The sequence below is a fragment of the Myiozetetes cayanensis genome, unplaced genomic scaffold, assembly GCF_022539395.1.
Source record: "Myiozetetes cayanensis isolate MyiCay16 unplaced genomic scaffold, myiCay2020 scf7, whole genome shotgun sequence".
NCBI classification, from domain to species: Eukaryota; Metazoa; Chordata; class Aves; order Passeriformes; family Tyrannidae; genus Myiozetetes; species Myiozetetes cayanensis.
In genome coordinates this window covers 3,674,914-3,690,969 of record NW_026087964.1, presented here as the reverse complement: position 1 = coordinate 3,690,969, position 16,056 = coordinate 3,674,914, and the positions used below count along the sequence as shown (strand labels likewise).

General features: G+C 39.0%; 1 protein-coding gene across 1 annotated transcript in view; it reads right to left on the bottom strand.

Annotated features, from left to right (window-relative positions):
• Window positions 1-16,056, bottom strand: part of UVSSA (UV stimulated scaffold protein A) — a 53,069-nt gene that overhangs the window by 13,615 nt on the left and 23,398 nt on the right. Inside the window, exons 8-9 of the mRNA XM_050338346.1 lie at window positions 4,799-4,976; window positions 3,674-3,826 (exon numbers count right to left, since the gene is read on the bottom strand). Of these exons, the coding sequence (XP_050194303.1) occupies window positions 3,674-3,826; window positions 4,799-4,976 (331 nt within the window). The remainder of the gene's footprint in view (window positions 1-3,673; window positions 3,827-4,798; window positions 4,977-16,056) is intronic.

Below are 16,056 nucleotides of genomic sequence, written 5' to 3'. Positions count from 1 at the left end.
TTAGAAGACAATGACTGTCCCTATGAAGGCAAATGTTTCCTTCTCCTAATCATGAAAAGAAATTATGGGTGACCATCTGAAGATTAGATATCTAATTTTAAGATATCTGAAGTTAAACAACAATAATCCCACCCCAAATTTAATGAAATACGAAGCTGAAGAGGAAAAAATACTACTAAACTAAGGAAAAAAAAATTCCAGCCTCCATGTCTGCTGCTTATTAAAAGCAAAATGGAGATACCAAATGATAAATGTCTCAATAAGGACATAAAATCCACAAAGGACACTTTACAAACCCTTTCTCCTACACAGCTCTTCCCCCATTCAGTTCCAGACTTATTTGAGAGGATTTTCTCTATCCACATCCAATTCCTCTCAATCACTCCTACCCTTGGACGTCATTCCTACTTCTGACTGAGACTTTGCCTTCTGCAGCCTGCAGAGCCATACACACATGATCAGTGGCTTCACTCGTCACACCAGTCTCAATTCACCAAAGCACACAAGCCAGCAACTGAAAGAATTACTGTAGAAGGCCTGAAAGGGTTTTGATGAATTTTATGTAAGCAAGTTTTCAGCAGGTGACAAAGGAAAGAAAAAAAAAGTAGGGGAAAATACCTGACCTTGGCAACCTACAACTTAAATAGGTGCTGGTTTTATATATATCTCAGTATGACTTTAGTCCAACATTTGAATGGTACAGTATTTTAGCTTCAGGAATTATAGGGCAAGACAATGAATAGAAGAATGAAATAATTTTATTATTTGCTTAGTTTGATGCGATGCTGAAACCAAGACTGACTGCCAGCTCTGTGCTACCAACTCTGCAGCCACACAGAGGGGAAAGCATTCCTAAAAAGACCACACAGTATTTTTACGTGCATGGTAGTCTTGCAGAAACTCTCTGTAAAATTCTAGTGTACTCTGGTGGTCTGAACTCCCCTCTCCCTCTAAATTATCAAATTAGAGTTACATGAGAATGAAGAAGCATTTAACAGTTGTGCATGCTAACCTTTCCAATCAGGAAATAGTTCTATTTAATATTTTTTCTGTCTCACTTCCCTTAAACACGCATTCAAAAAATGTAAAAAACCCATTAAAATTATATTTTACTCTATGAATCATTGATCAGTATTTGAGGACTGGACTTAAAACACATATAAATTCCTACACATATATTCCCAAATATTATTGTTTACTACAAGCATCTAATTTACTTTCTCCCAACATGACTTACAAGCAGGTGAGAGAAGAAAAAAGCAGTGGTAATTCCCAAAGTTTTCTGATTTCTTGTTGTAAGTTAAGCAACATTTTAAAGGGGCAGATACTTGTTCGAAAAAATGATGCACGTGACAAGTAAAACCTACTTGGAAGATGAATCAGAAGAGGAACAGATAATCAACTAAAAGATAAAAAAGATCAACACCTCACACTCATAGAGTGTTCCTGATCCAGACAAATAATAGAGGGTTTAATATATGAGGAGGAATAAAAGACAAATAACGGTTAACAAAAAACTAAAAGAAAGACAAGCTACTGGAGAAATGTTGCATTCTTTCAACAAATTTATAATGATCTTAATTCCTGAAATGATGGGGAACTTACAGAAGAGTTGAATAAATGTAAATTCTAAAACCAGATGCTTACAGAGATCCTGAAGCAAGTGCAAAATGGGCTGATTCAAACAGCCTAGTCAGAGTCAGTGCTGCACTAATGATCCTCCTCTGCTCCCAAGAGTAAACTCATTTAATTCAAGGAGGAGGGTAGATGAGTTTAGAAGGTCCATGCTATCCAAAACAGTCTGCCAAGCTGACAGCAGACTCTACACAATACAACACTGTGCTGTATACACTACCTACCCCCCCAAAAAAAGAAATATAAAGTACTGCTATAGTTTCATAAACTCATTTTAAGAGTTGTTAAACTAGTTTAATGAGTTGTGTAAGTGAAGGCAGAAGTGAAGAAAATTGTTCAGCCCAAATTTTTGTCAAGCTCACAGCTACTGTCACTTTCTAGGGAAGGTGATGGATCACCATTGACCAGCTAAACAAAACTTCTTTAGAAAATCATCTTCCCAGTAGCTACATTCTCACTATCAAACTCCTAATTTATTGTAAATGCTATGACTAAGTAACTATACTATTAAGGAAGTGAAGTGGAAAGACTTTTCCCCTTCAAATTTAAAAAATTCAAATTCCATACACATCCCATATGTGTTGTCTGTTTTCTAGTTTCCTTTTTTCCCCTAAGCATCTTATAGAGCCAGTATGTGTGCATACAGAAAAGGTAAAGGAGTTGACCAATAGCTACCATAATTTCTCAATAAATATATTTTATCCTCGGGGTCAATGGTATTGTGTGTGCAGAGTTACTTAAATTATCTTTACTTAGATTGGCATATCTGTAGTTATAGACTATAAGGCTCAGAAGTGTGCCCTCTATTTTATTGGGAAGCATAAAAATAAAACAGTACAGCACAAAGCAGACAGGCAGTGAAATATGCTTCTGATTTCACTTAGGACTCGAGTAACTCATCTGCAATGTAAAATAAGGCCTTACTACCTTTTTGGCACTATCACAGACAAATGCTTCCTAAAGGCCCTGCTGAAAATCTTAACCATTTTACAGGTTTTGAAGACCCTACACCACAAGAGATGGAACCCAAAGCTTGGAGTGACTGTGGCAAAGCACAGTTCTATATCAAATTGAACTAGTTTTCAGTAATTTAAAGAATACTCAGCATTTTATGCCACCTGGTACAGGGGCAAAGCTTTCCTTTTGTTCTGTTCGGCCAGCACTGTCTTAACACTGTGACCACGTGTTGGTTTTCTCGATTTGTTTTGGTAAGAAAACAAACTAAGTGACAGTAATACTGCTAAGAATATAAGAGCTTGATTTGCAACACAGCCAGTCACTGATTTTTTACTTTTTCAAGCCGGGTATGGTACACACTGATTGTAAAGTTCTGGTGGACTTTAAGGAAACTTATACGTAAAGGGAAGACTTTGCATCCCAACTTCCATTTGAAATTTCTAAAAGGGGTTCATAACTGACTCCTAGAAACAAGTTCTGATGGATACCTACCAGCTCTTCTCCCCAGCACTGCTAAAGCCTTCCCTAAGTCAGCAACGAGTTGAAACACAAAACCTTCCCAGACAAGAATGGAAAGTGAAAGATCCACAATTCAAATCCTGTAACTGCCACCTTTTTCTTGTGAGACTGAATAAGCATATCAATTTCCTCAGCTACCACCCTGCAAAGTCAGGAAAAATACCCCTGACACCTCCCCAGCCTTTCTCCTGCCTTGCCTGCTACTTATTTAGACAGCAAAGTCTCCAGCTGAGGGAATGCCTATCAAGCACTTGGGCAGAGCACTTTGCATAATGAGGTGCCAAGTTAAATTGGAGTAACTGATTCCATGCTGCACACATGAAAAGAGCAGAAAAAAAAAGCGTGCTTTGAAGCATCAAAGGATATTTAATTAGTATCACATCTTCTCAAAACAAATAACATTTAAAGGTAGAATTTCTGACTTTGTTTATGGGTCCTACAACACAAGGGAAAGGAGAAGAGTAATTATCAAAAGAAATAGCAGTCACCCCACTGCATGACCCCTGAGTACAAATAAATCTATTTATTTGTTTAATTTGTCTTAAAAGAAAAAGAGCATTACTTGAGAATCTTCCCAGCACTTGGCTGATCCTCTCCCCAGTAGTGAAGATCTAATCCAAAAGGCATGAGGGGAGCTTTAGCTCTTTCTTCCTCTAGTTTTCTTCTCTTACCATCAGGATCCTCCAAGGCTGCTGCCTCAGGAGTTGCAGATTCACTGGAGAAAATTGATGAAAAGTCAACACAGAAAACAGCAATGATCACAACAACTTTTTCTCTGTTTTCATTAGATTTTTCAGATGACCAACACTAATATTACCTTAGATCTAGGCAGGTATGTGGTACTGGAAATCATTTTTATAAAGAACTTACCACGGTAAATTCATGCCCGTGTTTGCATGGCAGTGACACAGACTGCAAAGTCTTTCTTTTGTTGACAAAATTCCATCTTGCAATGTACTCATCGTGCAACACCACTACAGAATTCATTAGTCTTACTGACTGAGCTTCACACAATCTCAGTCACCGTACTGAAACGTTAAATCTTTAAAGACTGAAAGTCAAAATGTACACTCCAAACTCTACAGTTCTAATGAAGCAAGCCCCTTTCTCAGATCACATTCCACTTTGCTAGGTTTTGGGTGCCTTTGTGGCCAAGGCAGATGTGTCTTTCCAGGAACGTGCCACTAAGTAGGTGACTCCCAGTTTTATCCCCAAATCCCAGATAAATGCCAGGCAAGGCTGGAGGTCTACCAAACTTTGAACAAGACTGACAACAAATATGAACCAGTGCAACACATCTCCAGGTAGCACTGACACCTAAAGTCATTGGGGAACCAAGAGAAGGTTGAAACTAGTTGCTAATTTAGTATCAGGATACGTTCTGTTTAGCTGCAAACAAAAAATTACCCGAATAAATAGGGATAGGATTTTTTGTTAGCAAAGAAGGGAACAGTGTATTTTCATAAAGGCCATTTACACCAAATGAAAGCTAAATTAACTGGGAAGTAAAAGATTCCTTAAGATCATGGTGCAATATTCAGCAAAATGTTAAGCAATGAATGTAACTTCAAACTGAAACCAAGACAGCCTTAGCAGCTTGCCTAGTTCATGAATGCTTTTCTGTGTGCTGTCGTGACTGATAAACACAGGAGCAAGAGGATTCTACAAGAATTAAAACAAAGATAACCTGGTGTGAGGAGGTGGTAGCTTTGGCAGTTTGTCCCTAATAAGTTTCAGCGTGGCAGCTGCACAGGTTGGATCAAGTTCATCTTCATTCCCTTTCAGCTGCGCTCGGGAGCTCGGTGGAGCTGGTCCCGTTGATGTCTTCCCCACTGGAGCTTTTGGAGGTGCCTCAGGCTCCAGCCCTGCAAAAAAACCGTGATGTTTAGGAGGGATTCACTTCTCCCACCCTCACAGTGGGAGCAAGCAGCCCAGGGTGCTGATTACATGTCTTACTGCTTTCAGTTTGCATTAGACATCAATCCCACTCAGGGATATTCCTGCCTGTGAAATGTTTCTCATTTTTTAACAGATATATACTGAGTAACTACAGCAAACCAACTTTTAAATTTGTGTGACGTGACGACAAAGAATGGTGTTACTTCATTCACTTTGGAAAGAAGGATTTTACAACACATATTTGCCCAAAGTGCAATACTCCTTTTTGTCTCTAAGTTTCTAGTGCCACATCTGTTGCCGGTACGTCATTTCTGTACTCAGGGTTATATTAAGGTACAATAGAAGAAAGGAACTACTGGCACTACTGTTTAACAACTAAGAGCCTCAAAAGACATCTAAGAGTAGGAGAAAGCAAAAAAAAAAAAAAAAGCCACACATCCATATGGTACTGTCTGCTAAGATAAATTCTTTGTGGTGGCTCAGCAAAAAGTCCTGCTGAAACTGTTCTATCCTTGAAAGGGGGAGACACATCTGGGTGGGGATTCACTGCAACACAGGACTGATAAGAAGGGGAACCATCATCACCCAAAGCTTATTCAATGAAAAAACAAAGCATGTTTGAGGCACACCCCTACTCTTTGATGAATCTCAGTTACCATATTGAGAATGTAAAACTAAACAGCCTTTTCTTCTTCCTGATTTGTTAAGGGGCAGCACCAGGGAGATTCAGTTCCTAAATATAACTGCAAACGGAATTATCCAGAGAACATTCTTCTTTCACAGATACTAAACCACAGACTTTACCAAGAGGAAACATCCAAGTGCTGGCAGAAGCAGCAAGGACACCCCCAAAGTGTGCTCCAGAGCCAGTAAATGCCTGAGCCACACCTGAGGAACAAACCCCTCTGCAGGGCAGCACTGATGTTCAGCACCAGCAGCTTAATTACTGTGGGGCCACTTAATTACTTTATACAGCCAGATTAGAGAGCCAGCACGGGCTGTAAGGATGCAATTAGAAAGGCTGAGCAGTTAGACAGCACTTGCCTCTACCTGCTGAGCTAGAGAAGCAGCTCTATTAGCCAGGAGTAGAAACAAGAACTTTTCAGCCAATGATAGCTAAAATTGGAAAGATGAGACCCCTCACACTAATGTAATAGACTGTACTTGTCCCCTTTTTTAAGAAAGCCTTCTTATAAAATAATTTAGTGAAATGCAAGGTCTCATCCCTCAAAAAAACCCCCCTCTAAATTAATACAAGAAAGTCATGGTTTCACAAAACTAAAGTTTTTAGCAAATTATCTCAGCCTTCTTATGAAAAGCAACCAAAGTTTAACTAACATGTTTTAGCCATTATTTGTCATTTTTACTCTCTTGCCAAATTATAGCCAGTCTTGAAGCTGCATCCAGAAGCACTCTTGTTTTGCTAGTAATTAAACGTATCACAAGACATCAAGTAAAAAATGAAAAGCTCATGTGATATCTAAGACCTGCCCTCTGAGTGGGAAACTGCAAGCCCCATAGTGGCAGATGACTTTGGTACACAAAATATTTTCATTTCAGAGAAAAAAACATTTTTCACACACACACAAAAATTGGAACAATTTGCCCTGACTGCTCTTTCCACCTTTTAAGGTATTCCAGTAATTCATCCTGACCTTGATTCATTTGCACCACTCATTCCCTTTAGCCTATGGAATGCAACCCATGGCATTGCTGACTCAAGTCACAGGTGGAGGTGCAGAGGCAGCAGCCTTCAAGATCCACCCCCTGGGTACACATGGCTCTACATTTTCCAAGTATCAAGATCAGGAGCTGAGTCCTTGTGCAGGGAATGACATCTCATCCTTGTTTTGCAAAGCTCCAAGCTCAGGGCACTGAGAAGGATGCCCTGTCAGCCTCCCTGTTTAACCAAGTTCCTGGACACACTCTCCCCAGAGAGAGCTGACAATCCTAATTCAAAATCCACAAAGCTAGAGCCTCTCAGAAGGAGAGGAGAAACAAAAGGAAACATCCACTTGGATCTGGCTTGTGTGCACGTGTAGCCTTTAAATTTTGTTGCGTATAGCAAACGGTCACTTCAACCATTCCTAGATTTTCTGAATACAACTATCTCCAGGAAAAAAAGAGAGCACCCCAGAATACTCTCAAAGATGAGGACTCTTCTAACACCATCTGAGATCCCAAGTCTCTCTCTAGTATAGTTTCTGGTGGTAACAATGAAGGGAAGTGTTTTAAGGGCAAGAGCAGCAATGATGATGGCAGCAGATGGCTTACCTGCCTCCTTCGAAACAACGAGGGAAGGAAATAGCATCTGGAGAAGGAAAGAGGATGAGAGAGCACTAGCCAACAGCAGTTAATAAGCTTTCATAAAGACTTCTTTGCCTTCTCTGCTTGCTCTCCCATGACACCTCAACATATTCCTGCTGCTTACCCAGTGTATGACACAGAGGAACATGGACCATTTTAAGAAGATGACTGAAGTAACAAGATGCAGCCTGGGTGGGACAGTGTTTTGCCATGTCCATAGAGCAGAGCCAGCTCTGGCAGGCTGATGCATCCCACCTCTCCAAACAAAAGGCTACTGGAGTATCATGTAGATACCCCACAGGGGTGAACACACATCTGAGAGGGGGTATTTCAGTAGCACCAGTCTGGCAGCTGTCCCAGAAAGACTTCAGCAAGTACCCAACTGTCCAAACGTTCACAGGCATGGAGGATTGCACAGGGGACAGAAGAACATTCACTGCAGTCTGAAGCCAGTGTCAATCCAGCTTTTCCCCAGCTTCCTGCTCTTATCTCTGGAAAACAGCCCAAAGCCAAAGCCTGCATTCCTAAGGCAGTGCATCTGCAAAGACAGTGCTGCTCGAGCTGTCCAGTGCTTCCTGGGAACTGAAGTTAGCATGGACCATGATGCAAAGGGGGATCACCCCCCCCTTTTTAATTTTCATGTCCTCAGATGGGAGGTTAGAACCTGTCTCCCAGCTGTGGGCAGCCAGAGCCCACCCTGCTGTTGGTTGTGACGCTGCTGAGCACCCCTGACACTACTACTCCCTTACTCACTCCTGTGAAACCTGTGAACACACCACAGTCACCGTGTTATCCAACCTCCTCTCCAAAGTCAACAAGGCTTTACAGAACATCGTAAAAAAATAGTTTAAAGGACTGATCTGTGCATTGGAAACAGCCTCAAAATTAGCAGAAGGACCAGGAATAAGGGAAGTGATAATTAAATATAATAGGATGGATCTAAGCAGAGAAATATCTAGGCTAAATAGCAAAAGAAATTATCTCATTACACTTATTAGGCTGCAGACTTGCTCTTCAAGAGGGATAAAGGTGCCTTCACAAAAATGTTCTTTTAAACAGCACTTCAGTGAAATAATGATGCAGGAATTTTGAATTTATGCCTCTGAAAAGGGGGCTGGATAGGACTCCTCAGCTCTTGTCATAGGCTGGAAAGGGAAACAGCCCCTCTCAGGTGCTTTGTAGCAAAGTGAAGTAGAATTAACCCAGAAGATTGTTATAACCATACTTCAGTATCATCAGTATTTGGGAAAGTAAACTCTCTTTTATGACAGAAACAAACAGGCCCTTTGGCATGAACAAGGTTAACTGAGAAGAATATGTCACAGACTGCATCTGCAACGTAGAACTGCTTAGACTGTATTTAGAATTTTAAATTGCTTTTATTCCCTTTTTTTTTTTTTTTAAGGAGCCTTTCTGAAAAGCATTATTTAAGGCAACATTCTGTTTAAAGCATGTGTACTATTTACAAATTGTAAAAAGTCAGAAGACAGCAGGTTTGTGTCTGTCAACATACCTTTTCTCTCATCTTCAGAGAAAAATGTGCATATGCAATAAAGATCTCAGAACACCCCTTTTTTTCCCAATTTTTTCCTATGATGTTTACAGAAAACATGACTGCTTGTTCACTACAGTGATTTTGTTGGGGAGGAGGAGGGGAACAGCAGTGACAAGCACTCAGCAACACACAGAAAAGGCAAGAGAGATAAATGGACAATGTGACATTTAGACAGATAAAATCACATCCAAAAGATCAATATAGGAATTCTTAAGAGTTACAAGAACAAAATATTTTCTCATTGATTTCTTATTTTAAGCCATTAACAGAAAAATAGCTAAGGGTAAATACACTACAACATCAGTAATACCACCTCCACTGTGGAGTTTTAAAAAATATTTGTGTATGAAATTAGTTTTTGCAAACAAGATAAAGACAAGAGTCACCATGCAGGCAGCCCCAGCTGAATGGTGTCCAATGCCAGGGTGGGGATGCTTTGTTTTGGTTTTAAGATATAGATTAAGTACAGTTTTAAAAGTAAAATTCATTTTAAGAATCCTGCTGTTCTGCGTGGTTTATTTAACACCAAGTACAGTGCCTGGGTTCAAACTGTTCCAATGGCAGCTTTGAGAAAGAATCATAAAAATGTTTAAATCCCCTTTTTTGTTTAAATTGACCAAATGGCACCTATTTGCCTGAAGCAATAAAGTAGACCATGTTCACAAGATAAATCGATAGAAGGAAAGAGAGAGGCTGGGGTTTCAGCTGAAGTTAGGCTGCTGAATGCTGACATTATTGATTTTAGCTAGTTCAGCTGGCCTTGTAATTAAAATGTAAATTTGAGAAAGAGATTATGTCCTGACAGAAATGGTGGGATTAGGGGGAGATAAAAGCCCCTCAGTGAAAATTCAGAGCAGGAGCAAGCACAGGTTTCCTCAGCTGTGTGGATTTAGACGAAATCTAGCTACTTCAGATTCACTTAAGTTTAATTGAAAAAACGGAGATAGAATATAAACAGGTATTATGGACTTCAACTTCCCTGAGAAAAAATTTAATAATTTCTGTTTCCCATTTGTTGAATCTTAGTCAAGCCAGGAGTATGTGATTCATATTAGCCCAGACACTCTCCAAGGTTGTCAGGAAAATCCGGCAGTTCAGCTACAATATTTCCCCACTTACTCTATTGTGCTCACAATGAAAATGCCTGCCTGTATTTTACTCAGGAGCACAATAAGCTTTAGCCCTAAGTGAACAGGACTTTGCAAAGCTTCCTTCATATGGACTTGCAGACCAGAGGATGCTGAAATGCCAGAGGTGGCTTTAGCAAACACTCTCACCGAGCACATAAGCTGTGTGTGCACTCAGAACAACTCATCACATGGACAACTGCACATTTTAATATTTCTGTATAAATTACACCACTTTAAAAAGTTTTCAAGGGGTCTTTACAAGCAAAGATTGTAAAAAAACCCAAAAAAGATGTCCTCGTTGCCTTTGAATGCAGCTGTGCTCATTTACATGTATGTAAAATTTGGAATTCCTCTTTGGAAATTCAAATTAAAGAAAAAAGATAACTATGTTAGTTAACGAGAGGAGTTCATTAACATTACATAAATACTTTCTTTGGCCTAATGGAATTATAGAATATATTAATCTGTTATACCATTACCTCTCATTAATTAACCCTAATTTATTACTGTTTTACAGTCATAGTTAAGAACCAGAAAAAGCCCAAAGATGCAGAGTTTATACTAGACTCTTTCTACACCTTACACCCTGATGTCTTAAACTTCTTGCTTATCATTTTGCAGGCCCTGGACATTGCATAGTTCCTCCGAGGCATTCCACTATCACAAACCACTCAAAATATATCAACATCTGGTGCAGTCACTATTAATTGCCAACAACTTAGCAGAACTCAAGCATATCCCATATCCTGTTAGATTTTTCTGGGAACCTTATTTACATAGAAGGACCTCACCTGAGAGTGAGGGAAGTTTGCATGACCAGCCAATTAGGATGGATCAGAAGAAATATCTAAGTCAATACTTCTACATGGATGTAGAAGTATTTTGTTGGAAGTGCTAATCATGGTTTTTCATAAACATGAAAAGTTTTCTTCATTCCAAATACTGTATCACAATGATTTTTACTCATTTATTGTCCTAAGTGTAGCTAGGCCTCCGCAGACCTCAAAGGGCCTCAAGGGAGGTTCAGGTTGGATATTAGGAAATATTCCTTCACTGAAAGAATGGTTTAGCATTGGAACAGGCTCCCCAGGGAAGTGGGGGAATCACCATCCCTGCAAGTGTTCAAAAAATGAGTGGATGTGGCACTTTGTGATATGCTTCAGCAGGCATGGTGGTACTCGGTCAAAGGTTGGACTTGTTGATTCTGGAGGTCTTTTCCAATCTAATGATGATTCTGTGATTCCACATAGAACTTGGTGTTTGTCCATACACAGACATATTCAAAATACACTGGTATAATGAGGCAGTCTCACTTGTCAACTTATAATTAAATATTTCTAATGTACTTCTAATGTTGTATATGCTAAGAAAAATTGAGACCACACAACACATTTGATTTACTTCATATAACAACTATGTCCGATTTTTTAAAAAAAGATTCATAGTAACATTAATAGAAATCTTATTCTGAATACTAAATTATTGTCTAGGGAGAGAAATACAACTCTGTGTTACTTGCATTTTCCAAATTTAGGAAAAAAGAGCCCAAACTACAAAGGGCAGTGAAAGGTAAGTCGGTACTTCTGCCTGTCCTTTCCTCTGGAAAATATGATTTGCTTTTTCCCCTTAGAGAAGTCAGGTAATACCCTTATTTATCCTAGACAGTGTAATTCTAAGTCTCAAATTCAGCTCCTGAGAACAGAGGAGTGCTCCTGAGAACTCAGTGAGAGCGCTTCATCCCCTCTGAAGTCTGCAGGTTTGTTTTTGCTGCGGTCTCCCCTAAGCTGTTTCTCCCCATAAAACCATTTTCAATATTCTTCACATGCAGGAAGAATTCCCTCAGGAAGTTCCTGAGGTATGGAGACCAGACAAATCAAATCTGACTGAAAAGCTATTAGATATTTAGAACAGAACCCAGACAAACTGAGAAATCACTGCAGTAAGCAATGAAAGAGCTTAAGTATAATTTTTAACTTCCATTTAGGCATCAGACTTATACCTCACCCCAAATAAACCACCTTACCTTATGTCTGAAATACAGGTACCTGTCAGCAACACAACCTGCTGTACTGACCCCACACTTGGCTTCTCTTATTTGCACTGAGTCACCCTTGAGTCAAGTCTACTTCATGATCACTGCCATGATAATTAACCTCTCTCCTGAGGAAGCCTGGACTCCCTCCCATTTTAAAAGCTATTAAAAAAAAAGAATTTTAGGAAGTTTTTCAAACGTGCCCACCACTGGGCAATCCTAATAATACAAAAACTAAACAAAGTATTTACCTAAAAAAACAATAAGCACTGAAAGCAGGTCTTCCACTGAGTATGTCAGAGATGCCCAGATGATGTAGTCAGGGATGTAAAATCAACACTTAGGATTTGTGCTTTTTCCCTGTGATTTCCAGAAGATTTTCATGTGTACTATTAAAAAGAACCAAAACCCCACAATGGAATAGAGGAAAACGTAACTGTAAAATCAAGAGACATTAATTCTGTTTCAACTAAATCTGTTAGACGCTTCTATGAAGGAAAAAAGATAAGTATGAAAGTTATCATTTCTTCACAGGTTAGAATAGGTGGCATCTGTTTTGCTTTATCAGCACTTGCATATGTGTGGATTTTTTGCCAAGTGTAGCTTTAAATCTGTTATATAAACCAGACAAACTTTTTTTTTTTAATGGGAGAAAAAAATGTAGATATAGGATAAAAGAGCACATTACCATCATATTCAGTAACTAAACCCACTGTTTTCCTAATTCCTACATCAAAAATGAAGGAGAAAAACAGAGCTAAGAAAGAGTGAGCACAGTGCAGCTCACAGCAATATCTCTGTGTTAGATGACATGCCTGGCTTCAAATTCAGTGTCCTTGTTCTCAGCATGACACAGACAGAACATTTGTACTTGACCACACAAATAAAGACATTTAAAAGCATTTAGGAAAACTTTTCTGGAGGGAATTAAAGAACCAGATGCCAATAAGTCAGTAATTAATTTTCCTTTTTTTTTTTTTTAATTTGTAATGATGACTCTATGATGTTCCACATTTCTGAGGCTGTTTTGTTTTCATAACTGTGTCCCCTGCATGTCTTGGCAGATGAGAGAATAACGAGAATAAAATTATTAAGAACAATATGCATGCAAGTCTGCTGCTTAGGTACAGATCAGAGTATACCTAGTCCATACAAACAAGTACATTTTCCGAATAAATGCCCCAAAATGCATGACTTTTACTGCTTCAAATAAAAAAAAATCAATCATGCATTAGTCTACACAGTATTATGCTGTCATTTCTAATACAGGCCTTTTCATGTTCTAAGATGCAAAAGCTATAAAACCCCACACCTTTAATGAAGGGTCGCCATAGCAAGTTTATTTATATGTCTAAAATGCTCAGAGCGAGCTGCAATAGAATAACTTCTGTGGTCTGAAGCATTCCCAATTCTATGGAAAGAACCAGGTGACAACTTCTCTACTGAGGAAAGAGTGCTTTTGTACACCTTATTAGTTCAGTTGGGGTATAAGTCTTCTTTCTCATGTTGCTATGACTTTTCATAGTAACAACAACAACAACAACAAAAACACAGAGAAAAGTATGACTCAAACACCATCAGATTAGGAAGGGCAGTGTGGGGACATTTAATCCACAAAAGCACATCACTCTGTGATGAGGAAGAATTTCTGAAATGGATAGAACTAACCCTTGGGATTTTAGAACTGCAGCTTTGATCCCAGTATGAAAGAAGTCTCAAGCAGTCTTTAAGATGCAACATGAACCACTGAAGCAGCTCTCAGGGACCTAAAAACATTCTGGCTTAAGGCTCAAGTACAAGAGAAGTATTCTGTTTAACCACATTTGAAATAATGGTTTGTGTTCTTGACTGTACAGTCATTCCTCACAGAATTTTGGATAAGGATGAAACTTGATAACCAACAGACTGCTTCCATGCTAATATTCCCAAGTCAGATGTCTTTCTCGTGGCACCACTTGGAAAAGAGCAATAGCACTTCCCTGTCCTCAAGGCATTTTGCATAATGCTGGTTCATGAATGCTTGTACTGGGACACAAACAGGAACTATCAACTGAGGTGGGTGCAGGAAGGAATCTCTTATCCTGGCATCAGCACCAAATTTTGTCAATGGCACAAGAACGACATCAGGATGCACAGCTCCATCCTTACCTCATCCACCTTTAAGGCTTTATGCCAATGCAACTTCCATCTGACCAGCAAAGGCTGGCATGTGGAAAATCTCCAGTGGAGATCCCTAAAGCTTTCCTTTAAATGTCCTTGATTTCCCAGGGCTTAGCAATACCAGCCATACAAGGGCAGTGGAAATCAGCAACACCAGTACTGAGAACAAGACCGACCTTCAGCAAATTATTTTCAGTGTTGTTTCTTTCTCAGCCCAATATTCCTCTTTAGCAACACAAGGTATTAATATTAACCTCCTGGTCCCACAGGAGGGCTGGTCTCTTGTCTGCTGCAGACATCAGGTGCAAGTGTAAATAAGGATTATACAAATGGGAGGTCGTTAAAAGTCTGGTAATGCTAATTTGGCATGACACCCCTAATGGGTTATATCTTCACACTCCAGTTATCTAATCACCTAAATTCTTTTAACAAATTTACATTTCATTTTATACACGGAGATTCAAATTGACCTGCTCAATTCTCCCTCCACCCAAACTGTACCCATGCTCAGTTCATTCACACATTTAATATCCTTATCAATTTTGAGATCGTCATCATCAACCACATATACAAACAGATAATACAAATGCGCATGTCTACACAGTTGTGGATAAAACTTCCCTTGTCTCTAAATATCTTTTAACTTTTCACAAGCTTCTTAGATCTGAGGAGAACCACAAAAACACATGAACGAGCTGTGAACTGGAGAAATGTAGCAAAGCCCCACCTGAATCACATTTAGATAAAGGTAAAGTCACTGCTGCGATCACTGCACTTGCTCCTGGAACAAAAAGGCACATTTAATTAGAGAGGTGGCTGCCTAACACAGCCAGCTCTTGATGAGAACATGCTGCTATGAAATCAATATATTATTGTGTATTTTGACATGATAATTCACTTTCCTAAACGAAGTGTGTCAAAGGGATGCTTATTTTGGTTTTGCATATTAAAAACAGTGCAGAAGAGAACCCAGTAGAGCAAATTTGCCTCATGCAGACCTGAAGTAATCACAGAAGTCAGTTGGTTTATGCAATAGTTTTATATATTGGTCTGTGAGATAGATTTTTGAACTGGTAACTCACCAGTTTGTCCAAGAAAGCAACTGAAGTACACAAAGACAGAAGAATGCATGTGCTTAAAAGATTGCCTGAATTCCTTTCAGGAATTCTGAGTTATTTTAAGACCCTTTCCTGAACTGGGAACTTATGCAATAATTTTAATGGCAGTGAGTAAAGCTGAATGACTTCGGAAACAATCAGGAATGATGAATCCTTTCAAAATGCTATTTTTAACAAACACACCAGGTAAAGAACAGCCAAGTGTGACCATTAGCTCCTACATAACTACATGTATATAAAGTGAGAGATTTTTGTTTCCTGATTGATTGGCTGCTGCACTATAATGTATTTTCCTATCAGCAATTGTTTAAATACAAATTGGGAATTTCTTAATCCATTTTATATAGATTTTTATATATACACTCAAATAGCCTTGAGTAGATAGCAGCCTTGTTCTTTCATCCTTTTCCATGAGGAGGAATTCAAATAGCAGCCAAATATTGCCTTAGGGTGATAAAAAGGGTGGTAAAACACTTTGTTTTTAAGAAATGTGTGTCCACAAGGAAGACAGGATAAAAAGAAAGAGGTGAACACATTTCACTTCCAGTGGAAGCTGACAAGTACAAACAGAACTTTTGCAGGTTAGAATTCTTTAGGCTGCTGCTAAAGATATGGAAAACAACTTCCAGTACCTGGAAATATTACAAAAATACCAGTTTTGGCACAAGGAATAGTGCCAAAGGAAGGGAAAAAAAGAAAAAAAAGAAGAACCACAGCTACGTAAATAACCAACCTCATTTGTTC